Genomic DNA, 26,506 nt, shown 5'->3' with positions numbered 1-26,506 from the left:
AAGGGAGTTCTGTGGTCACTGCTGGGTATCATATTCTCCTCTGGAACATTTAGGTGCACATTCGCATTTTAAAGGTGATGAGAAGTCCTGCAGTAAATAAACCTTTTAGCCCAAGGTCTCTCACATTTATTTGAGCATTTGAAAGTATCAAGTAATTCCTATTCCCAATTTTTACTTTAGGGTATTCTGCTACAATATTTTTGCTTTCTTACGCTCTAAAAGTAAATAATATTTTTGCTTTTTTACACACTTTTTACGCTCTTTATTTAAACTCCCAGTTATTTATAAAGTGTGCCAAGCTATAGTCGGGTAAATTCACTTGTTAGGCCAAAAGAAGTAACTATTTAAATGAAAGATAAAATTTTATAACAGTTTTTTATTAGCTAACATGTACTGATTGCTCTGTGTTATAAATGCATCACTAAGTACTTTTTTTATGTTATCTCGTTAAATTTTCACAACCAACAATCCCATTAGTTGAGTATTTCTCCTGTGTTATAGATGACGAGATTGAGACTGAGAGATATCAAATAAATTTCCCCAAATCACACAGATAATGAACGACGAAACCAAGATTCGAACCAGGACCTCACACAAAGTCCATGTTGTGTCTGGTCTGCAAAATTGGGAAAAGTATTTGGATAAAAACTAATGAATAACAGACAAGATGAGATTTTTAAACGAAGCCATGAAAGACAGAATGGGATTTCTCAGCTGAGAAATTGGGACATTTTCCATTAGAATCCTTTTGTCCAGAAACTAATAAATCCTTTTGCTGGTTATCAAGAAAAATCCAATCACCTAATTTGGCATGAAGAAGAGGTCTACCTAACACTAAAGAGGAACAGATTGACATGGTAACCGTGGCATTTGCATAAAATTTTATAAAAATGACCAGGCACTCATTCCTTTTTCAGTATTACAAGTGTTCAGTCTAAACCAGAGATCATCCAAGATCATTAATAACAAATAATAATCTTGGAGCAAAACTGGCCACTGGTGTCATTCAAAGAGGGTAAAAATGCAGTGTGGTCTTAACCATGGATGTATTTATGTGAAATGATGTCTGCCCGTTTTACCAGCAAATAATTTTTGGAAGTCAAGGAGGTAAATTGTTTGTATTCATTTATCTGTGAGGTCTCTAGTGGAAGAAACCTAATAGCTTTCTTATCTCACCCTTTAATGCCCTTAAACACATCAAATTTTATTGCATTCTGTTTTCTTTTAAAACACTTTGATTTATTTACTTCTTCATTTTGTACTAAAAAAAATACTCTCAGTGGATCGTAGTAAAATTCCAAATATAAAAGCAGCCCTAAATATTAAAAAGCATCATAAATCACCAGAAACATTTAGTTAAGTCCCACTCAATATTTAAAAAAAAAAAACAGTTTTCGAGTGATTTTATTTTAATTTAACAAAACATTCAAGGTAGTATTCAGAAGTATTACTCCTGATTTGTAAGTAGTAATGTCATTTTCATATAATAGCTATAGTCATATAAAACAGGTGCCAAATAGGATTTATAAAAACTTGGAAAATCTCTCAAGCAGGAAGACGAGTAAATGGCGGTTCAGCAAAAGTCCTTTAGAATCAGCGCCCAGATATTTGGTGTTTGGTTCTAGCTGAGAACACATGTGTCTCTTACAATATGAAATTGTCACATCTTTATTGTATCTTTGTACCAGGCTGAATTGTTCTGTAGGAACCGACATTAGCCAGGCTTCATCCCAATAGAGTAAGATCCCCACCACTGGAACTGTTTTAGTGCATCCCTTCTGTATACCTGGTACCAAGCTAGAGTCTGACAATATCAAGATGAAAATATACAACGCCCATTCAATAAGAAACTCAACATTAACACTATCGGAGGTTGCAAAGAAGGAGATGGGGGAATAAAGAGAAAATTTCTGCCTGACCGGGCCTGTGGGATCGGATAGTATGTTGCAGGAGGATCTCTCGTCCTGAGCTTTGAAGCATGAGTAGAACGTCTTCAAGTAGAAGAAAGCAGAAAAGTTTTAAGGTTTTCAAAGAAGGGGGAAGTGTATGTGCAAAGTCCCAGGGGTCTGACCAAAAATTGCACATTTGATATCATAAAAGAATTCATCATGGCTGGGGCATAAGGATGCATAGGCTTGATAGATACACATGGGTTTAAATCCCAGCTTTGCTGCTCATCAGTTGTGATACCTTGGACGAGTCACATTGAAATGGGAGAATCACCACATTCAGGAAAGTTTGGAGCAGTGCACTGACATGATATATATAAAGCCACTGGGACAGTGCCTGCTTGTAACGCATTCAGTAAGGGCTAGGGAAATGATGACGATTTATGATTAGAATGATGATTTATTATTAGTTCATATTACTACTGGTTCATATTAACACGAGTTTTTAATCAATGATCTGATTCTCGGGGCGTAGTGGCCTTGAGTGCAGCTTCCAGAGTCAGCTTGCAAGAATTTCAATTCCAACTCTACAGGTCCTTTGCTGTGCACCTGGAGGAAGGCACTTGATCTCCCTGATCCTCAGATGACTGCTCAGAGTGTAAAATGTCAACAATCAGAGTACCCACCTCATGGGGTGGTTGTCATGATTACGTGAGACAAGGCATGTAAGGCTTTAGCACAGTACATAGGAGAGTAAGTGATAGAATTATTGGCTCTTATTTTTACTTCCTTATTGATATTATCATTGGACTAATTTTCCCCAAAGTTTTAAAAACCTGTCCTCAGCTTAAAAAAATAAGAGGTTTAAAACTTTGGGAAATCAAGAAAGGTACAAAAACAATCCCTACGCTCATAACCTTAATATTATTACCATAGCATAGTATTCTGGTATATATTTTTTTACAATACACCCTCACTCCTGTACATTTTTCCACCGACAAACTTTTAAAACAATACCTGAAACACACTGCATGTACAACTTTGTAACCTTTTTCTTTATCGGTCATCGTTCCATTAGAAGCATTTTCCACGTATTTGCGTAGGCGTCCCACCCAATGACCCAATTCGCAGTCAGTTTCAATGACGCCGTAAATGTGCATCAAATACAAGCATTACAGTTTTCCAAATCAATTGCCTCTTGTATATTTAGGTTGTTTTTAATTTAGCACATAGGAAGGTGGCAGGAGAATTCGTACAGGACTAAATGAAGAGAATGAACCACAATGTAGAGGGACTTGAATGTCTGGCCTCTGCAGTCTTAGTTCCGTGGCTTCCTCTAGGCAACCCCCGGGGTGGAAGCAGGGAAAAGGGCAGCAATATGAGATAGGGATTTGCAGGGATGATTTTTATTTTTTTATTTTTTTGAGAGAGAGAGGGCACAAGTGAGCGAGGGGCAGAGAAAGAATCCCACCAGGGGCAGAGAGAGAGAGAAGTGCAGGGATGATTTAAAAAGATTTTTAGGCTGTGTATATGGTCCCTCCCTGTAATAACCTTAGTGTCTTGTGATTTTTTTCTTTTAGTACTCTCTGGGCCTCCGATTTGCAGTTCCACGACTTGAGAAAACAAACATGAGCATTAACTTCGATCTCCAAATCAGAAGGTTAGATCTTTAAATGCCTAAAATCATGGTCAGCATCCACTATTAGAGAGATCCATAGTGAGATGAATGGCCACGAATCAAACTCCTTAACCTGAACTTAGAACCCAGACTTTTCACAGATCATTTTTTGTGTCTGTTTTTTTCAGTTTTGTAAGTTTTTGTTTGTTTTTGGTTTTTGTTTGTTTGCTTTTGAAAAGAAATCCATTCTGTAAGCCAAGTTACGTTAGTAAAATTTTGTCCTGGGTACCCTCGCACCCTGGTTTACCTCCATTTTTCCTGATTCTGATTTACATCCTTTCTGCCGCCCTCACCAACACCCCAACAATATCTCTGCCATGCTCTGAGCTGGGGGTCATTAAATCCCTGAGAATAAAATCTCTGCAAGAAAGCATAGATTATGCGTTTGCAAACTTGAAATCTAACTTGTCAGGAATGAATGGGTCTCTGACGGTTTCACTGTGAGCCCCATGGCAGGAAGCAGGTGAGATTCAGAGGACAGAGCCTTTTCTGGTAACTGTAAGACAAAGCATATAGGTAGCTGCCCCTTTTTTCTAAGACTGACACTTTTCAGAGACTCAAGTGTGACTTATCTTTTCACTGTCTATTCTGTTTGTTCCTTCATGGCCAAAAACAGTATTTAATGAGTGGAAAGACTTGGAGGTAGCAGTGTGCATTAAAGCCCAAGTGTGGACTTAAACCCATTAGCCAGTGATGGGATAAATGTAATGACTCCAGGCCACTATTAAAAGAAAAGGAAAGTGAATGGAATACAATATATCACAGTCTTCTTCATGAAATGATCCAATTAGAGAAATGTAAATGTGCATAGTAAGACACCCTGTGAAATACAATAATTTTCTGTGGTTTGCGATTTTAAAAGTTTGAACAACATTTAAAAAAAAAAAAGTTTAAACAGCATTGATGTCGACAGCACATACTCAGCTGGGTGAACCCTTGTTCTATAACACAACTCTGAAGTCAGTATCTACAATTTGGTCCTCAAATACTAGTGTGCAATATGGATAAATCTCTACACTTATCTTCTATCCTGTAAGAAGTGATTAGAGAGCGATGATTTTGTGCAATGCATTACTTTTTAATAGCTACTTGGATTAAAGGTTTCTATTTTTTTTTTTTTTTTTTTTTAATATATAAACTTGGGGCACCTGGGTGGCTCAGTCGGTTAAGCGTCCGACTTTGGCTTAGGTCATGGTCTCATCGTTTGTGGGTTCCAACCCCATGTTGGGCTTAGAGCCTGGAGCCTGTTTTGGATTCTGTGTCCCCCTCTCTCTCTCTGCCCCATCCCTGCTCATGCTTTGTCTCTCAAGAATAAATAAAACGTTAAAAAAAATTAAAAATAGTAATAAAATAAAATATATAAACTGTATAAGAACATAGCAGATTTTTAAAATCTGCAACCTGCGGGACACCTGGGTGGCTCAGTCGGTTAAGTGTCCAACTTCGGCTCAGGTCATGATCTCATGGTTTGTGAGTTGGAGCCCCGTGTCGGGCTCTGTACTAACAGCATAGAGCCTGGAGCCTGCTTCAGATTCTGTGTCTCCCTCTCTCTCTGCCCCTTGCCTGCTCACGATCTGTCTGTCTCTGTCTCTCAAAAATAAATAAACATTAAAAAAAAAAAAATCTGCAACCTGTATCACAAACCACATCCCCTAAATCTTGTGATAGATTTCTAAGAAGGAAGGTTTTTATCACCTACCTTACGTCCTTTTCTGACCTTAGTTAAGTCTTTTTAAAGATTTAACTTAATATTTTCTGCTGATTCTTAAGAGATTTTAAAAAAATTTTACCCATATTAGTGATGAGACGCTGACACAATGATTTCTGTAATACCATTTTACCAAAAGCATATTAAATCACTTCTTTATGTCTACATAAATGTATATTTTCCAAAAGGTTTAGGTAGTCCTAAATATTTTTATTTGGGGAATCTTTTGCTTATATTTTTAACTTTTTCAGAAAAAAAAAGTAAAGGCACCCTATACTGAGAACCATCACTCCAGACAGCAGCCTAAAGTTTCTATTTCTTACCATCACTGTCTGTGATGTCAGTCCCACAAACGGTATGAAGATACATCCTCACAAAATAGAAATCATTTATTTAGAAATAAAATCTGTTACAAAGATGCAAAGCAAATTCCCTGACACATCCTTCTTACTTTTGATTGCAGCTACAGATAACAGAATAAATGAAACGAGTAGTTCACTCTGGGGACAAAGGACAACAACTAATATTCCAAATGCCTTCCCCAGACCCATCCTGGAGATCATCCTCCAACCAGTGAATTTAGCAACAAAGTGCTAAATTTGATGGAAGATAGAAACGGTCACACTTCTAACATCTCGCTTCATCTAAAAGAGTGGACCATGATGATATTCCATCCTTATGTGCTATAGAAACTCATGACTATTTTAACATTATTCTGAAAAAAACATAAAAATGTGGAAATGAAGGAAGAACCAGAGAGGCTACAGGAACATACACAAAGCATCAAATTCCAAAAACAGACACTTCCAAGATAAAAACGTTTGAGAATACTTAACACTCAAATAGTGAAGTATTCACGAGTGACCATTTATCTACATGCCTCGTTGGCAGACTCCAAAGGCATAAATCAATATTTATGGATGGTGTGCGTTCAATTTAAATGTGTTAAAACCAAAAGTAAATTAAACCAAATATTCTGAAGTCTAAGTTCTTAAGCTTTTGACCATATTGATCGCCATTACCCACTTTTAATGCCCCTTTCCACAAACAGAACCCAAAGAGAAACGGGCTTTATGTATTAATCAACTTAAAATATTTCATGTTACCAAATGTTTTCATTAAATGGTCTCTTCATGCCGCAGCTCTGTGTGACATGTAAACATTCTCCTCCCTGTGTAGAGCGGGTCTCAGATAGCAGTTCCCACATACAAACAGGTCTTTTGTGAGATCAGTGAAACTGCTTCCTCAACAGCGGTGAAATGAACATCGTATTGTATTTGCTAACATTCCAAAGACCACAGAAAGTACAGAGGGAATGTTAGAAAAGAGGGAACAGTAAAGAAAAGGAAAATAGCATCAGAGTAATAAATGAAAAACGTGTTTATCCTTGGTGCATGACATGGGGCGTAGTTGTGGAGAGGAAATCCATCATTCCCATGCAGAATTAGCACCGACAGTATAAATAGCTCAGCATCCCGGACGGTGATGGATTGCTTGTTTGAATGTAGCAGTGGTGTTAGTGAAGGAGGTTTCCTTCCAGGAAAAGAGGTCAAGGAAGCATCTAAGTTGTATATCAAGCCTGGTGCCTTTCTTACTGGGAGATTTTGTTGACACCACTGGCTGATGGCAGTACCTAGTGTCATGACAAGGCTGTGTGACAGATGATTTTGATTAGCCAACAGGTTTCGTCTCCACCTCTGCCACTGCTTTCATTACATGGTAAAATAGCCTCCGTAAGCTTCATGTTAGACTCCTGTCCAAAGATGATTTCAGGGCTTGACATCTGCTGGCTTTTTTTGTGGGTAAAGACAATTGTGTTATTTAAACCACATGGAAACAAAACACAATGAAGTTACAGGATCGCTTCAATGAAACGACTTTTTTTTCATCATTTTTACATTCACTGCTGCAAAGCAGTGTGAACTAGAAAATAGAACCAAGTCTGGGTAACGTGTGCAACAATGAGACCTAAATTTCCAAACTGAAGAGTTTCCCATAATGCATTCAGAGCCATGCAATGTACAACAAGGTAGACTTAATGACTTCTTGCTGGTAATTAAGAATTCTGCCTTAAAAAAAAAAAAACCCCAAAAACCTTTTTAGTTAACTGATTTTCCCCAGATGTGATAATAATAAAGTGGCCTGGAAACTGGGGTTCAAACTTTGGTGAACAAGTCCCCCTAGGCTCATCACTAGCTTAGTAGTGATGCCCTATTGCAGGAAATGAGCCTGACATTGGCCTGTTTATATCTTTTATGTGTGTTTGTGGTTTAAGTGGCCTTATCAGTATATACAATCAGACAAGACTTTTCAAAAGCATTGTGGGGATGATTCTGTCTCCTCCTCCTCCTTTGAAAGCTGACTTTTACATCTCCTTTCCAGCTCCCACATTTGGGAAGCTTCAAAAGCTAGTCAGAACATACCCCATTACCACTCCTGCAGTGTTAAAGCATTATCCATTGAATCTGTGTGAAAGTCGATGATGAAAAGCGGACGCTTTCTCTTCTTAATGAGACCTGGATATAAACATGACCTGTCAGTGGTGGTGTGGCCACATCTGTTTGCTGAAAGCTGCATAATCTTGGGGATATGAGGGTGACTTCAGTGAAAGCACAAGAGGGTAATAAAGGCAAATGACATCTGCATTCAAAGCTCAGCTACTGGTCAAGCCTCTCATGAGACCATGTTTCATTTTCTTTACTGCCCGCTTAACACGTGCATTTTTTTTTTAATTTTTAAAATATTTTTATTGTTTATTTTGGAGAGAGAGAGAGACAGAGTGCGAATGGGGAAGGAGCAGAGACAGAAGGAGACACAGAATCTGAAGCAGGCTCCAGGCTCTGAGCTGTCAGCACAGGGCCTGACACAGGGCTCGAACTTGAGAACTGAGAGATCATGACCTGAGCTGGGGGCGTAACCAACTGAGCCACCCAGGTGCCCCAACACATGTATTTTTCAAAAGCTAAATTTCATACGTGATTATATTTGCTTGAGAGAAAAAAAAAAATCAGACTTAAAAATAATTTTGCCACTGTTCTAAGAAACATCATTAAACATTCACCTTCTATCTTGAGATTCTTGATGCCCTGGACAGCATCGATGGCCTCTCCTAATTGCGTCAGTCTGAGCTGCCAGACTTCCTGGGGTCTTGCTTCTTCCTGCCATCGTCATTGGCTATGCTTCTAATTCAGTCCCTGCCCCCCACCCTAGTCAGCCAGTGAGCATGCAGTGAATGTGCACTTATTTTAATATTACTTCAGAAATAAACCATAAGGAAGATAAATTTGCTGCCAAAACAATGTATGGTATGATGCATTCCAGAGCCAAATGCAAACGCTTTTTCCATTATGTGCTGCTCTTGGATTATTCTTGCCAGTTCTCTTCTTTATTAGCATGGAGAATCAGGAGTTCACTGTGCCGTCCTTTCCCATTTGATGGGCAATAAACATGATGCACAGAGAAGTTAAGGAATGTGTCCAAGGTAGAAGGTGGAAAATGAATTCAGCTCACTGCCTTTTTGGTTTAGCCATTGAAACAAAAAAGCATTAGCTTTCCTAGATGTCTGTTGTGTTTTCAGATAAGATGCTGCCTCATGGAAAGTTACATTATTTTTACCCATAGAAAATCTTAGCATTTCCACTTTCAGATGGTTGTGATTTCGTAGAATGGATACGCCATTGTTTTCTGAATGACTGTAGTAGTAATGTTTGTTATTCTTTTTATATATGGAATGTTTTTTATGATCATATGTTGTAACATGGCTGAGAAAATATATTGAAATCATATTGTCGCTGTGTTTTAGTTCCAACAAGGACAACCCAGACAGCAATTTTGTGAGCCTGCAAATCAACATCACTGCTGTAGCTCAAGTAGAAATAAGAGGGTAAGTAATAATCAAGATATTGTAGTAGTTATACTATAATAATGGCTTCCTGTATGTGAGCGTTATGAAAAACACTAGGAAAAACTATATGGAATTTTCCTAATGCATTAGCAATCACAATTCACTCTGGTTATAAATTTCATGCTTTTCTACCCTTCATTAGCCTTCCATTAAAAACTAGAGTAAACCCTGTATGGTAATTGACTTGAAGGATATCAACACAAGAGATCACTTTACTCCCCAAACTGACAGTTCAGTAATCAGACTATAAAAACTAGTGACGCCAGATAAAATAGACAGACAGTCTCACTTCTCCAAAAATTATTTTGGAAATATAATGAAAACCTAGCCTCACCATACCACATCTTGAGTTTAACAAATGGCCAGCTCGTAGATGTGAGGGTTGATGGGATCTCCGTCTTATATCTTTTTCCTTTTGTCCTATTCCTTGAAAAAGGTACCAATAAGCAATCAGTTGAGAGATGAGAGGAAAGTGGTCAAGTAAAAGGCTTAGAAGAACTACCATCTTGGGAATCCATGCCTGGGGGATGAAAAGACATTAGAAATGGAGGGCATAGAGTTCTTATCTTACACAAATGTGGACCTCATTGATTTCATTGTAATTCTTATTCCTTCAGGACAATCTAGGACTTGGTATTCTGGGCCGAACTGTCTTTGGGGCTCCAGCAATCCCAGTTCCCTTATCCTTTTCATAGTCCTGAGTGGTTCCCACGTCTCCATGTTGGCAGCTAGGGCCACTGCATTCAGAGCCCTTGTCTCCAGGATACTGCAGCCTCTGGCTGCCCTCTGTGAGGGTGAGGGAGGTGGGAAGGTGGAGCCCTGCCTGTCCTCCTGGGACCAGTGAGGTGCCACTTAGTGGATTAGAACAGAATAATACCTAACATGGATTGATCCTTCCATGTGCTACCCCAACCCATTGGCACCTCTTAATGTGGACCAGTATCCTTGCTGTACAGGTGAGGGAATTTTGGGGTTGAAGGCTACCCAGCTAGGAAGTGGGGAGGTACCATGGAAGTACAGGCAGCCTGCCTCCAGGTGCATATTTATAAATGATCATGCCGTGCAGCCTATGAGAGAGTTCTTTGAACCTTAGCTATGCAAAATCTTGTTTGTTTATGCTTCTGTGATTTTTTTTCATTCAAATGAGTGTTTTTGACATTCACCCACTCTAGGGAAGGTGCCTATAGTAGGGTTTAACATTGTAAAGCAACATGATACTTGCTCATCCATTCCCCTCTTGATGAACACTGGGGCTTTTCTTTTTCCTTGGTTACAGACTTTCTTGTGCATACCTCATGGTACACATGTAGAAGGAGGTGGGAAGGGTACCTGCTTAGAGGTAGAATTTCAGGATCAGACAATGTACACTAACTTTACTAAATAGTACCAAACTTGGGGCGCCTGGGTGGCTCAGTCGGTCGAGCGTCCAACTTCGGCTCAGGTCATGATCTCGCGGTCTGTGAGTTCGAGCCCCGCATTGGGCTCTGCGCTGACAGCTCAGAGCCTGGAGCCTGCTTCGGATTCTGTGTCTCCCTCTCTCTCTGCCCCTCCCCCCCCATGCTCTGTCTCTCTCTCTCTGTCAAAAATAAATAAACATTAAAAAAAATTTTTTTAAATAGTACCAAACTTTTTCAAAATAATTATACCAAGTTATCATTCAAAGAACTCTCCACTTTGTTAACTAAACTCACAGAATGGTGGAGTTTTTCATTTTGATGGATAAGAAATACTATCTAACTGAAGGTTCAATTTGCTGTTCCCCGATTCCTAAATGAGACCAAGTAGCATTTTCATGCATTTGTGACTCCATTCTTCCCAAATTGGGTAATTTCTGTTCATTTTTAAAGACACATTTCTACTAAGAGACTTTTTTTCATATTCATAGGAACTCTTTTCTATTTTTTTAATTTTTATTTTTAATATTCATTTATTTTTGAGAGACAGAGAACGTGAGTGGTGGAGTTGCAGAGAGCGAGAAGCGGACAGAAGATCCGAAGCGGGCTCTGTGCTGACAGGCTCTGAGCCCGAAGCAGGCTCTGAGCTGATGCAGGGCTCAGACTCACAAGCTGTGATATTACGACCTGACCTGAAATCAGATGCTTAACCAACTGAGCCACGAGGCAGCCCTCTTTCCTATTCTAGAGTTGAAACACTAATCCTTTATCAGCTACGGAGGTTGCAAATATCTTTTCAGTTTATGGGGTTTATCTTTTTTTAAGTCAGGTTTATTGAGGTATAAATTATATAAAGTAAAAGTCACCCTTTTTTTTTTTTTAGATGTTCAGTTTGAAGCATTAAGACACCACAAGGACGTTCAATGTAAAACAGTTCTGTCACCCCACATAGCTTCTCATGCACCTTTGTAGTTGACCCAGCCCTCACTCCCAGGCTCTGGAAACCTTGATCTATCTTCTGTCACTGTCTTTCCAGAAAAATAATATAAATCTACTCCTACAGAATGTAGCCTTTTGAATCTGGCTTCTTTCACTTAGCATAATGCATTTGAAAAAAACACCCATGTTCCTACATGTATCAGTGGTCTGTTTCTTTTTATTGCTGAGAAGTATTCCACTATACAGAAGTCCCGTGAAATGTTCATCCGTCCACAGGTTGGTGAACATTTGGGTTGTTTCCAAGTTTGGGGCTATAAATAATAAGCCTGCTAGAGGCATTCACATACAGGTCTTTGTTGGGGTATTTGTTTTCACAAATGGAGTGGAGTTGTATGGCAAAGGTATGGTTAACTTTACAAGAAACTGCCAACCTGTGTTTCAAAGTGGCTGTGCCATTTTCATTTGACGTTCCACACCCCCCCCCCCCCCCCCCCCGGCAGATGGGAGTTCCAGCTGTGCCGTGGGCTTGTAGGCAATGTGCTTGAGGTTTGGTTTTTTTTCGTTCGTTTTTATCCATTGTAATAAGTATGTGAGAAGAATCTCATGGAGTTTTAATTAGCATTTTCTAATGACTGGTGATATTGAGCATCTGTTCACAACTCATTTGCCATTAGGGTTCTCTTTGAAGTGCCTTTTACAATTCTGCCCGGGGTGCCTGGGTGATTCAGTCAGTTGAGCATCTGGCTCTTGATTTTGGCTCAGGTCATGATCTCACAGGCTCTCTGGCAACACAGAGCCTGCTTGGGATTCTCTCTCTCTCTCCCCCGCTCTCTGTCCCTTCCCCCAGTCACGTTCTGTCTCTCTCAAAATAAATATAAATTTATAAATAAACATTAAGAATACCAACCTTATAATTTAAAAAATAATAATTTTTAAAAATAAATAAAATTTTGCCCATTTATTATTGTCTATCATTATCAAGCTGTAAAAGTTCCTTATATATTCTGCATGCAAAATCATCTATCGGATATGTGTCCTGCAAATATTTTCTTACTGAAATATTTCTTTCAGTTTATGGTTTGGCTTGTTATTTTCTTAACAGTGATGTTCAAAAAGCAAACATTTTTAGTTTGTATGAAATTCGACTTTAAATATTTTATAGTTTGCCCTCTTTTTGTCCTTTGTAAAAAAAAAAAAAAAAATCTTTGCTTTCTGCAGAGTCGCAGGATTTTCTATTGTTTTCTTCTACAAGTTTTACAATTTTGCATTTTGGTCTATGATTAAATTATTTTTTAATCTGATCTGAGGTAAGGTCCAAGGCTCACTTTGGTATAAGAATATCCAATTGTTGCTATGCTATTGGTTGTCAGACCATCCTTCCCCCATTGAATTGCTTGATACCTTTGTCTATCTGTGAAGCTGTTTCCAGACCTCCCATTCTGTTCCATTGATCTACATGTATAATAAGTCTTGAAATGCAAGCAATGTATCCTGAGATCTCGTAAAGTCACTTACAAATTCTAGTAGCTTTATTGTTTGTTGATTTCCTAGAATTTTCTATAACATTCCTATGTCATCTGTGAATACAAAGTTTTATTTTTTATCCTGACTAATCTCATCTGTATGTGCAAAAGTTTAGCCAACTCCAAAGTTCAAGGCAATAGTACCCACAAGAGATTACCCTTACTTCTTTAAAAAAAATTTTTTTTAATGTTTATTTTTGAGAGAGAGAGAAAGAGAGAGAGAGAGAGAGACTAACCGCAAGTGGGGGAGGGGCAGAGAGGGAGACACAGAATCTGAAGCAGGCTCTAGGCTCTGAGCTGTCAGCACAGAGCCCGACGCGGGGCTCGAACCCACGCACTGTGAGATCACGACCTGAGCCGAAGTCGGCGCTCAACCGACTGAGCCACACAGGTGCCCCAAGAGATTACCCTTATGTCTGACACCAATTGCAGATTTGAGTGGTTCCCCAAACCCCCCTCAGATTTGATAATCCACATAGAAGAACTCACAGAACTCACTGAAAGGTATTATACTCATGGGCTCAGTTCATTACAGGGAAAAGATAAAAATTAAAATTAGCCAAGGGAAGACGTGTATAAGTTGGAGCCTGGGGACAGTACCACCAGACACAAGGCTTCTGTTGTTATCCTCCATGGAGTCAGGACATGTTACTTTCCTTGTATGGGTATATAACAGTATATATGGAGTATCCCCAACCCAGGATCCAACTGTGATCCCCAATCACAGTTTTTATTGCCTACGTAGGCATGACCGATTCATTGACCACTTAATTGATCTCAGTCTCCAGGTTGTCTGATATGATGTGATCAAGCTCCCACCCTGAATCACACTGTTGGTCTTTCTGATGTGGGCAACTCTCACTCTAAATCATAGTTAGAATATCCAGTGGGACCCAAGACCCCCAAGAAAACAAAGATAATTCTTCCTCTCAGGCATAAAATTTCTAGAGCTTAGATTTTACCTCTCAGAAGCTGAGGCCAAAGGCCACACCAGTTTGGGGGAAAGGTTAAGTTGTTTACTACGTAGTTATGCCTTTTATTTCTTTTTCTTCTCATACTGCACAGTCTAGGAGTATCAAGGCAGGATCAAATAGACATGGTGCAAGAAGGCATCTCTGCCTTGTTTTTAGATCCTACCTTGATCTTAAGGGGAAACATTCGGTTTGTCTTTCAAGGAAGTTGTCTGTTTCAGCTAAGTTGTTACATGCATGGCTCATGATAATCTCTTATTTGCCCTTTAATGTATGTAGGACCTCATCATTCCCCATATTGGCAATTTGTATCTTTTACTCCCCCACTTCCCCCCCCCCCCCCCCCCGCCACCAGTCACTCTAACGAGAGTTTAAAGACCTTTCCAAAGAGCCAGATTTTTGGTTTCATTTTGGTTTCATATTTTTTCTTTCTTTTTTTTTACCCTCTCTTTTAATTTGTTTGTTTGTTTGTTTGTTTTCTATTCCATTGGCCCTTGCTTTTGTTATTATTATTTCCTTCCTTCTGCTCACTTTGGGTTCGATTTTCTCTTTTTTTCTGGTTCCTCTATGTAGAAATTAAATCATTGACTGGAGACCTCTCTTCTCTTCTTACATAAGCATTTAGTGCTGTAAATTTTCCTCTAAGAATTGCTGGAGCACATACCAAAATGTGAATATGTTGGGTTTTCAGTCACAGCGTTTGTAATTTCCTTTGTGATTTCTTCCTCAATTCATGAGTTGACTCACAGGAAATGAGTTTGATTTATAGATAATTGGAGCTAATCCAGATGTTTCATTTTTGTGCATTTCTTATTTAACTCCCCTGTCTGAGAAAAACACTAAAGAAAATCAGAGAAGAAATAAGCATTTTTGTACTATCTTATTTTGACATATTTTTAACATTTATACCTTAGAATACATGAAATGTTGTCTACTTCATTAAGCTTAGTTTTTCTTTGTTTTGCTAACCAAAAATAAATTGAAACTTTTTAAATTCCAAAACAAATTTTAAATTGGGATCTATTTTTATTCCATAAGACATAACTCAGTCCAAGGCGGCACAGTGTGTAAAATAACTGTATTTATTCTTATATATCCAATTTGTAAGACAAATATTTACAAGTGCATTTCTGCCATCATTTATGATGACACCAATGTTTCTAAGTTTAAAAAGAAGGACATTTTCTATTCATTTTACCAATGTTCAAAGCAGGTCATTAGAATTGGATTTCTCATCTGGGTGCAGGTTTTTTAATCGCTAGATAAATGTCCAGCATTTGACCACAGTTTATTCTCTAACATAGTGTTAAAGTTCTTTTTAACCATTTTGCAAAATAAAACTCTTTATTCCAAATACTCAGCAAAAATATTAGCTCCAATGTTTAATTCTTCAAGGAACAGACAGCTGCTGTGTTGAAAATCTTCCACACTCAGTCTCCAGAAAAATCTTTTTTTTTTTTTTTGCCAGTTGGTTTATTCCAATATATTTTATCATCCACTATCTCTAGCAGTTCTTATTTCATTTTTATAATTTTAAAAATAAACTCAAATGGATTGATTTCTTTTAATGGGGAAAAATACTGAGAATTGTTCTAGTGATTTTTATTTTTTTATAATTTGTTTTAATGTTTATTTATTTTTGAGAGAGAGAGAGAGACAGAGCATGAGCAGGGGAGGAGCAGAGAGAGAGGGAGACACAGAATCCCAAACAGGCTCCAGTCTCTGAGCTGTCAGCACAGAACCTGACACAGGGCTTGAACCCACAAACCGTGAGATCATGACCTGAGCCGAAGCCGGACGCTCAACCAACTGAGCCACCCAGGCGCCCCATGTTCTACTGATTTTAAAGCCAGATGGTGTCAACACTGTCTTTCAGCAGATTTACATGTCATTTGTTGGGACAAAGGATTAATTTAGCATTGAAGTCTGTAAGAAGTAAATCTGGCCACAAGAGGCAGCACCACATGTACTGAGCTCACAATGAGTAATAAAATCATGTCCTTTGTAATATAATCAGGATTGAGTGGGTTTGATTAAGGGACACTGCCATCATGAACAACCATGGTCTGTATGGACACTGGCCATCACGGTGAGAGCCACTGTTGTTCCACACAATAAATAGTAGTCTGCTATTTAGGACTAATAGTGTTTGAAAATAGGATTACGAAAATAGGGTCCCTACCATACTACCGCAGCATCAGATTTGAACATCCAATAGCATATAGACTTTAACTTATCAAAAACCTAATTCCTTGCTTCCCTAATCCCTTCCTAATGTCTAGTATTACCATTGGTGCCCCACTCTTCATATTACTGGTGCATCTCCATGGAACAGTGGTCTGTCCTCCATCTTAGAATGTGAGCACTATTCAGTAAGGGCTGTTTGGGCTGTTTTTCCTAGGCTAATAGTTGATTACACTCTTTCTTCCTTCTTAAAAAAAAATAATAATTTTGGAAACCAGGAATAACCTTTCACTTATTTATTTGGAATCTTTAGAGAGTCACTGTTTTTGCCATGGCTTCCCCAGATTTGAAAAAGTCTCAGGGGCACCTGGGTGGCTTAGTCAGTTAAGTGTCTGACTTCAGCTCAGCTCATGATATAATGGCTCGTAGGTTCAAGCCCCACATCGGGCTCTGTGCTGACTGCTCAGAGCGTGGAGCCTGCTTTGGATTCCATGTCTCTGTCTGTCTCTGCCCCTTCCCTGCTCATGCTCTGTCTTTGTCTCTCTCTGTCTCTCAAAAATAAATAAACACTAAAAAAATTTTTTTTTAAAGAAAAGAAAAAGTCTTAGAGGGTAGATAACTGAATTTTGTGAGCCATACCTTTTGAATGATTTTGCCATGCCCTATAATAGATTATTTGTTTCCTTACAGATTTCTATTTGATTTTGTTACAGAAATGGGGCAGGAAGTTTAAGTTGTCCTTGCTAAAATCACTGCTGCTTTAGTGGCCCCTGTTGGTGCATTAACACAGTTGACCCCTTAACAACACAAGAGTTAGAAGCACCAACCCCCTGCACATGTAACTTTTGACTCCTCCAAAACTGAACTACTGTTGACAGTAAGCCTTACTGATAACTTAAGCAGTTGATTAACACATATTTTGTATATGCGTTATATACTGTATGTTAATAATAAAGTAGACTAGAGGGGAAAAAAGTCACCAAGAAAATCATAAGGAAGAGAAAAAAAAAAAAACATTTACAGTACTGTATCTTATATATGGAAAAAATCTGCATATAAATGGACCCTCACGGTCCAAATCTGTGTTTTTCAAGGGTCAACCATATATTGGAAGTAAAACGGATGGTTCTGAGTAAACCTGAGCTCTAGTCTTCACCTGCCACTAACCTCTACTTTTCTGAACACGTTTTCCTTTCATGTATAAAATGAGGGGTTTTGAACACATCGCCTCCATAGCACCTGTCAAGTTCTAAGTATTTATGATTCTGTGATACTGGAGCATTTATGACCAGTCTTACAGGATTGATGACCATAAGAACACAATCTTTCAGAAAAAAATTTTCATACTTGTTCTATACGTGTCCTATACTTGCTCTCTATGCCAAAAACAAAAACAAAACAAAACCAAAAAAAGTTTTCCCTAGAGCCTCACAATGGATGTGGAGCATGGAGTCAGCTCTCTGTGGCCTTTGCTAAGAGCAAAGAAAAGTTTTGGATGGTTAGGTTGTGAAAACTCCATGGGAAGGCAAGCCCAAACTCTCTGGGCTTCACTCAAGTGAAAGTAACCTTCTGTGTTCTGTACTCTTCTCGTCGCCAAGTTCCCAGAGTTTGGTCTGAACATGAATTAATCAAATCAAGTCAGAAGGGGGAGTATCACATATCAACAAAGCAATACAAGGGTAGGCAACATTGAGGTACCAGCCCCTCAAGGCTGTGCCCTGCACTTTTTGTTAAATAGTTGCCCATTAAGGATGAAAGCAAAGCGTTGTATAATTTAGTAGAATTTCTGTGGGTTGTCAGTTGAAACAATATACTTACTTCTTCCACTCACCCCCAGAAGACAATGCAGCCAAATTAACTTTGACCAAGAGCATTTGAGTTGTTTTCCAATCATTTGTGGTATACAACCCGAAGAGTTTATCATAATTTTCCAGATGAGGAAATAGGGACACACAGAAATTAAGTTACTTGCCCTTGGGTCAGTATTTAGCCCAGTAAATTTTGCTTTCTGCTTTAGAAAGAGATTACTCAGAGGGGAAAATAAAGATAGCTGTTTGAAGTTGCTAGAGGCTGTGTTAAGTACTAATGCCTTTGAAAGGGCATTTAAGACATCTGATTGCCAAAAGAGGGATTTTCTGTTCGAGTTGCTTTTAACTAAAGGTCTAGGAATTCTTTTAAACATACTTTACCTAAAAATTGCTAAAAAAAAAAAAAAATTGTTCTTTTGGGAATTCACCTTTTTAAGCTTATATAAAAATAACAATTTGGTTTGTAACCAGCTTTTACTGTAGAATAATGCCCAGGTACTGTACTGTATTCACCCGGTGCTCTCTTTCTAAGTGTAAATGGCAGGCAAGAAATATCCATGTATCAAGTTAATATCCTACTTACATGATTAAATCATGTGATTCTCTGTCTCTTACCCTTAACTTATCTAGAAGACAACTCTAGAACTCCATCAGGCTTTATTTTGGCTCTGGGCCTAGCCTTGGGGAAAGCCCAAGAAATCTCAGAAGGAGGATTATACAAGTGGCTGCTTTTCTCCTCTGAAGTATTTAATTAAAAACTACATTTCTTCACAACTCATTATTTAACATACCACACGGTATTCTAGATTTTTATCCACAAAAAAAAAGTCCCAGTTCTTGGTATGGCTTGAAGCAGGGATTTATATCCTGTATACACACACACACACACACACACACACACACACACACACACACTCTCATACACTTGCACAGGACCTATAGGTAGCTTTATACATTTATATGTGTGTATGTTTAATTATCCATCTCAACTCAGGAATGCTCTCCACTCTGCCCCCTAGTGCCCAAGAGATGAGATACTATAAAATAGTCCACCTGTGAGCTAGAGACTAGGAATTAAGAGCCTTCGGAAGATGTTTTAGATCCTTTACGGTTCCTTTAGCTGTTTTGCTAGACATCACTTTCCATACTTTTTTTCCTTATAGACAATTAAGTCTATAGTTCAAACAGTCTATAAGTCTATATAGACTATAAGTCTATAGTTCAATAGTTCAAATAAATTGAGGGCCACTTTGTCCAGTTGCTGTTCGTATACCGTCCACTAGTGAAGCCTTCTTCACCTGTGTCATCAGCAGCAATTAACAAAACGCTCCATGTTTCAGAGTGTCGCACCCTCCGCAGATCGTTCTGCCCGTTCCTAACTGGGAACCAGAAGAGGAGCTCCACAAAGAGGAGGGAGTTGGACCAGTGGTGGAACATATTTATGAGGTAGCTTTCGTCTATCTTAAAGCTATGTTGGGAGTGTTCTCTTACACTCTTTACCAATAAACTCTTAGTAACATTTTGAAAGACACCGATCCAAGATCTGAGCTTTATATGCTGCTATCATATTGGAGCAGGGGACTGTATGAGTCGCTTGCTTTTTAGTGGTAAGAGCGTTATGTAGTAAGACTATTTTATCTTGTTACTGTTCTCTTTTTATTATAGATTTTTTTTAATGTTTTTATTTTTGAGAGAGAGAGAGAGAGAGAGAGAGAGAGAGAGAATGAGCAGGGGAGGGCAGAGAGAAAGGGAGACACAATCTGAGGTAGACTCCAGGCGCTGAGCCTGATGTGGGGCTTGAACCCAAGCACCACCAGATCATGACCTGAGCCAAAGCCAGATGCTTAACCGACAGGGCCACCCAGGCACCCCTATTGTTCTCTTTTAAATGTTCCTTAATTCCTCTTCTTTTAACGTTTGGACAGCCTAAGCATCAAAATGATTAGCTTCCTAAACTGTATTTGCCTCTTCCTACATTTTCAAATGTAGAAACATTTAAAACCTACCCACCTCTTAAACTGAAAGTCACCAACCAGAAGGTACCAGACAGAGAAAATTTTATGGATTATTCACTATTCTACAAAAAAAAAAAAAAAAAAAAAAAAATATATATATATATATATATATATGTATATATACACACATATATATACACATATATACATACATGTATATATATATTAAAACCCATATATATAACTTATAACAGATATATATATATATATATATATATATATATGCAAGTAGCATATATATATATAACTTATTCTGAGATTTGAAATAGTCGTCAATTAGAAAAATATTTTCCAGAAGGAAACCAGCAGCTCATGAAAAAGCCCTGATGATCTTTTTCTACTTCAAGTGTTAAATTGTGAATAAGGAGTAACTTTGTTGACACATCATCTGAAACATATAAATTTCTTAGGGGAGTCTGGGTGGCTCAGTCAGTTAAGCAACCTGACTTCAGCTCAGGTCATGATCTTTCAGTCTGTGAGTTCGAGCCCCGCGTCGGGCTCTGTGCTGACACCTCAGAGCCTGGAGCCTGCTTCAGATTCTGTGTCTCCCTCTCTCTCTGCCCCTTGCCTGTTCACGATCTGTCTCTGTCTCTCAAAAATAAATAAACATCACAAAAATTACTGAAACATTTAAATTTCTTAGAGTTAGAAACTAATATGTAGTAAAGGGCTAGTTCAGTAGTTGTTCTTTTTTTTTTTTTTTAATAAAATAAATACCATTAGTGGAGAGTAGTTATTCCTGTTCATTGTCAAAGGATCAGGGATAGAATTTTGGTAAAAATGATGCTCCAAGCCGTCTTCTGTTTGAGGTCCCTTTTTATTTAATGCTGTCTGTTTCCTGTATAACTCATTCCACTGACCTAATAATCCTGACTGTGACTTTCATCTCAAGCTACAAGGGACATGAATAGCATTCTCTAAGGTTAACAATGAAGCCATTTCAAAACTGATGAGCTGTTTACATATGTGGGAAAGAAGCATCAACTCCTGCACAGCGTCAACACGAAAACCTCTGTCATCTGCCCAACCTGAGGTTCAGAATCAGCCCTGTCCAAAGCTGGATCAAAGCTTTGCCCTAAACTCTCTTGCTAGCAAAAGGATAACATAGTCCCCAAGGCCACTCGGATTAAGAACCTCGCTGGAAAAGAAAAAAAAAAAAAAAAAATGCTGTCAAATAATTGATTAAACTTGTGTGCACCAGTTTCTGCTTAAGAAGGGTGAAACTTTAAAGTCTGCCACCATATTCAAGCTCAGTGATTCTCAGGGAAGCCCTGCTTCTAATCTTAGAAGAAACAGATCATAAGATTTTAGGGTAATAATCCATGGTGACAAAGCAATCGTCACATGTTTCCTCCATGCTATTCTCATTCTCAAAATATACTGTTATCAGTGGATGTCATGTTGCTCTGATAATGTGAACTGAGTGAGCCGCCTAATAAGCAAAACCAATTATAAATTGTTTCATTGATCAGTATAATGATCAGAACTGTGGGAAAAAAAAGGGGGCAAAAGTTTCCTGCTAACTTTGAAGTGAATTTTCAAAACCACAAGAAATTTAAGTACATTTAGTGAACTTCTCAAGCTGTTTTTTGTGTCCTGTGAGTATAGGATTCATGTGTTTAAAATGCTCATCTCTTTATGAGATGTGGCCTTTCTTTGAGATTCACTGATTAAAACAAAAGAAGCCCAGCTTTGAAATGCACACTTGCAGTGAACTGGGGTGAGGCTGGACGGTCTTCAGCATTTGATGGTAACCATTTTTCCAGACGGTGAAAGACAGTGCACCACAGATGGTTACAACTGACAAGTCGGCAGTCAGGAAAACGGCAGATTTCAATGTAAAGAAAGAGTAACTAGGTTTTGAAAGCGCATAATTAAAATTGCATTTCTAGCACTGTGATTAAATTAATGTAAATTTAAGGTAAACGTCATCATCAGACCTGGTCTTTGCATGGTCTTTGCTAAGGAAATCTGCCCTTAGAGCTTCATAAAATGGAAGATTCTTGTCTGAGCACCAGCACCTGTTTTCGGAGCATCTCTGGCTGATAAAGATTCTGTTTTCGTATAGCCACTATCATCGCCCAGATGCATTAAAGCCGAAAATATGTGCTTCTTTAGACTGGGCATGAAGTATGTGGAGTTTGGTTTCATCTTTCTGTTTTGTGCTGTACCATCATTTGATGTGTTCCTTGTTTGTAGCTGCACAATATTGGACCGAGTACCATCAGTGACACTCTCCTGGAGGTGGGCTGGCCATTCTCTGCCCGGGATGAATTTCTCCTCTACATTTTTCATATTCAAACTCTCGGACCTCTGCAGTGTCAAACAAATCCTGACATCAACCCACTAGATATAAAGGTAGGAGCCTGGTCCAACTAAGCTGTTCTGCTTGTTTATTAGGGTAAGGAAAAAAAAAAATTAAAACTGTAGCTTTTATTTTTTAAGGCAAAATAATTACAAGAGTAAGGTCTTTCAGTGATCATCTGTCCAGCCTTTTCTTTTCGTTTTATGGCTAAAATGCCAGACCTAACTTCAACTGTCACTCCTAGAAAACTTACATGTCTCTTGGTTCTGTTGTTCATGGCGACCTGTCATTTATTTAGTCTATTTGAATGTGTACCTTTTGCATATGGTTTGACTTGCAGCACAACCAAACCAAAATCATAAGTAGACATGTCATGTTTTGGAGAATTCGTACTAAATGCTATTTTTGGAGTCCTTTTGGTACATTGCCAAAAGATATAAGGATCTTTGCCAAAATGGGCTTCTCCAGATGTTGTCAATAGCAAGTAGCAAAATGCGATAATTTGCCAAAGGCCATCTCAGTGCCCTGAGAACCCCCAGACTGGAAATTTCTGGACCCCGTTCTTCAGTGCAGCTTATAGAGAAGCCTAGAGCAGTGTTTTTCCAATTCTTAAGCATAGCCAATCACCTGGAGGTCTGTTTAGAGGCAGGGCCTGAGGGGGGCCTGAAACTCTGCCCCTCTGCAACCCCCACCTGACATCCATGCTGGGAGCTCAAATGTCCAAGGAGCTCATCTCATTCAGATTAAGATCCAAATCTGGCTTTAGGTTTCTTCTGGGAAGAAAAGAACATAATTAGCATCAACGCTGGAGAATATCACATTTGAATGGAGGGGGAAAAAAACGTTTGTAACCCGATGTTATCCTCAAAAGAGAACTTCGTGTTAAGAATGAACGTTGTCTAGTAGCTCAGGGGGACAGTGTGTCTGTTAGAAATGGCGCTTCATGAAATACTAACTCAACCATTTGGAATGCGGGTCTGCCTCTCCTCGAACAGGTGGCGCTGAGACGTGGCCAGTTATGAAAGGCTTTCTTCTTCAACCCAACGTGCCTTCTATTCCAAGAGAGGAAGAGTAAAAGGGGTTCAGTATTAAAGGATTTATAGGGCAACAAGTCTCCTTCTTCAAGGGGAAATAATAAATAAGGCCACTTGTATTCCACAAAATTATTTAAAATACTGCCTCCCTGAATTTTTTTTTCCATTTCCTCTCTCTTGGCTCTTCATTGAGATGATTTTAATGTCTTCAAGGACAGTGGCTTACTATAAAGTAACGTCTTCAAATGTTAATAATGTGTAACATCTAAGCAATTAAAGCTTTCACATTTCATGTGCTGTAGTTACTGGGTTCTCTACTTCAGTCGTGGATTCCTGGAGCACATGATCATGGGGAAGGTTTCTAAACTCCCGAGTGTAATGTTTGGTTTATATATGACACTATTTATATATGTTTGTATATTTTATGTAACCTGTGTGATATGACCCATGTTGGTTATGAATTCTTTTTTCTTGCGATTTAACAATTATTTGCAGTGACTGGAACAATACCAATAGATAGTTTGCCTTCAGTGTTGACAGATTCGTGCACCTGCATCCCCTGCCACACAGATTTTCTTTAAAGTATAGACTTTGATTAAAACTTTAAGGCTAGGGGGTGCCTGGGTGGCTCAGTCAGTTAAGCGTCTGACTCTTGATGTTGGTACAGGTCATGATGTCACGCTTCGTGAGATCGAGCCCCGATTGGGGCTCGGGATCTTGGGATTCTCTCTCTCTCTCTCCCTCTGTCTCTCTCTCTGCTCCTTGCCCACTCAAGCATGCTCTCTCTCTCTCTCAAAATAAATAAATAAACATCTTTTAAAAACCTAAGGCTAGTAATTTTTTAAATGCAACTTAATTATGCTTTTATAAAACTCTCAATTTGTGGAAATTGAATATAAGAAGATTTGAATACAGGGTGAAGGAATAGCTCCCCAAAATAACAAATGATAACAATTCATGAATTCTTGAAATTCAGAATAGTGAAAAACTTGAAGTGTTTTTAATTTCAGGTACTCCAAGTACCTTTACTTATATGTAGCATGTATAACCCGGACAGTCTAAAAGGGATTTTATCAGTGAATAGATTTTAAAAATTAATTATCAGTAAATTTTATATCAGCAGCTATCAAAAACTGAGAGTACCTGAAAGTTATTTTCTGCTTAAGATATTAAATAGTTTCTTGGTGAAGTTGCTATAAACTTACTTGGCAATTTATTTCTTCCTAGATAATACAGAGCTAAACATTCTTTTCTCTGTCTTAAATATGAATTGAAATTAGTAAAGAACAAATTATTTATTAGATCTAGAATAGGTGTGGGAAATTTTTTTAACTTAGGTATCAATTTCAGATCCTTACATCAAAGTTAATTGCTATATTTTTAATATAGATATTTAAAAATAAATATACTTTTTTTAACTTAGTTCTTTAGGAAGCAGAGAAAGAGTGGGTGTAGCAAAAGGAACAGGCAGTCAAAATACATTCATCTAGGCAAAAATTAAATCCTAGTAATCAATAATCAATCTCATTTGCCCACCAAGGTAAAATTCCTTATGATTCGGTTCTATAATTTCTTTTTTTTAAAGTTTATTTATTTATTTTGAGAGAGACAGAGAGAGAGAGAGAGAGAGAGAGAGAGAGAGAGAGAGAGAGCTTGAGCAGGGGAAGGGCAAAGACAGAGGGAGAGAGAGAATGCCAGGCAGGCTCCATGCTCAGTGCTGTGCCCAACTTGGGGCTCAATCTCAGGAACCGTGAGATCATGGCCTGAGCTAAAATCAAGAATAGGATGCTTGGGGCACCTGGGTAGCTCAGTCGGTTGAGCATCCGACTTTGGCTGAGATCATGATCTCACAGCTCGAGAGTTCGAGCCCCGCATGGGGCTCTGGGCTGACAGCTCAGAGCCTGGAGCCTGCTTCGGATTCTGTGTCTCCCTCCCTCTCTGCCCCTCCCCCACTCGTGTTCTGTCTCTATCTCTCAAAAATAAACAGACATTAAAAAAAAAAAAAAAGACTAGGATGCTTAACTGACTGAGCCACCCAGGTGCTCCTACAATTTCTTTATAAATACAGCAATAATTAGTGAGTGCCTCCTAAAACATCTGCATCTACGAGCAGTTTATTTTCTCTAAGTTTTTCCTGAGGATACTGTAGTCCCCACTGGATAAGCCACCACAATATCCCAGGCCAGCCACAGTCTCAAGTGTCCTCTGGACGATTTTCAAGTTCCCCACCATGTTTGCCTCTCCAGCCATTCAACTGATTTCCCCGCAGCAAAATCCCTTTCTCTCGGGGTCACAAACGCCTTTTTGTCCACTTTCCCCTTCTGTATATATTCTCTTTTTTCCAACTTCACTACTGAAAGTAGCTCCCTTCTTCATCGCCTCTTTGCAGCTCCCACAAATGTCTCAGGAAATGTGCTGATGATAAAGAAACTGTCCAGATTTCCTTAGAAGCATTTTCTAGGCCATCCGCTCCAAGTACCTACCGGCACCAACTCTAAAACCTTTGCAATTCCCCAGATATCCCCTGCAGACGCTCTACAACATTTCAAAATAATTTCTCCTTTCTGCCTAATTAAATCTAATAGCATTTAATAAAACTAATGTATTTAACACAATATGGCTTCTTTCTGCTTTTTAAAAAAACTTACTCCTATAGCAACCTCCTGGCTTTGTTTTTTATTGAAAATACATAGTTTTACTCATCAAAGCCATATTGTAGATAAAGTAAGGGTTTTTTTTTTGTGGGCTGGCCTGAAAACTGAACCACCATTTAAAAGATTGCTTCTAAAGAGAAATGCATTCTGAGTGCCAAACACCTAGTCTAAAATCGTCTGAAATATAACCCATCTGTAAATTGAACATGCATTCCAAATGTGAGTCTCCTCACATAAACCTCAAAGTCTGATAAGGTCTGAACAGAATTCAGTCTTCAAAACAGTGACCGGTACAGTTTAATTATCCCACCAAGTGGCCCAAATGTCCCCAAAGTTTGAAGAGCAGTCTGCCTTTGAAAGTCACCACCATGATCATGGGAGACAAGGGGCAGAAGTTCTCACCCGCACTCATTGCCCAAATACAGAGCATCAGTGACTAAATTTGGGGGGTCTGGGGTGCAGGCAAGGACACACTCAAATGCCTCTAGAAGTTTGTGAGT

General features: G+C 38.7%; 1 protein-coding gene across 1 annotated transcript in view; it reads left to right on the top strand.

Annotated features, from left to right (window-relative positions):
- ITGA8 (integrin subunit alpha 8) overlaps positions 1-26,506 on the top strand; it is a 185,968-nt gene that overhangs the window by 127,408 nt on the left and 32,054 nt on the right. The window contains exons 22-25 of the mRNA XM_078450391.2: positions 3,470-3,549; positions 9,078-9,158; positions 19,339-19,444; positions 22,213-22,371. Of these exons, the coding sequence (XP_078306517.2) occupies positions 3,470-3,549; positions 9,078-9,158; positions 19,339-19,444; positions 22,213-22,371 (426 nt within the window). The remainder of the gene's footprint in view (positions 1-3,469; positions 3,550-9,077; positions 9,159-19,338; positions 19,445-22,212; positions 22,372-26,506) is intronic.

Source organism: Panthera onca, chromosome B4 (genome assembly GCF_046562875.1).
Source record: "Panthera onca isolate mPanOnc1 chromosome B4, mPanOnc1 haplotype 2, whole genome shotgun sequence".
NCBI lineage: Eukaryota > Metazoa > Chordata > Mammalia > Carnivora > Felidae > Panthera > Panthera onca.
Note: the sequence above shows the minus strand (reverse complement) of the source record. Positions and strands in the feature narration are given on the sequence as shown.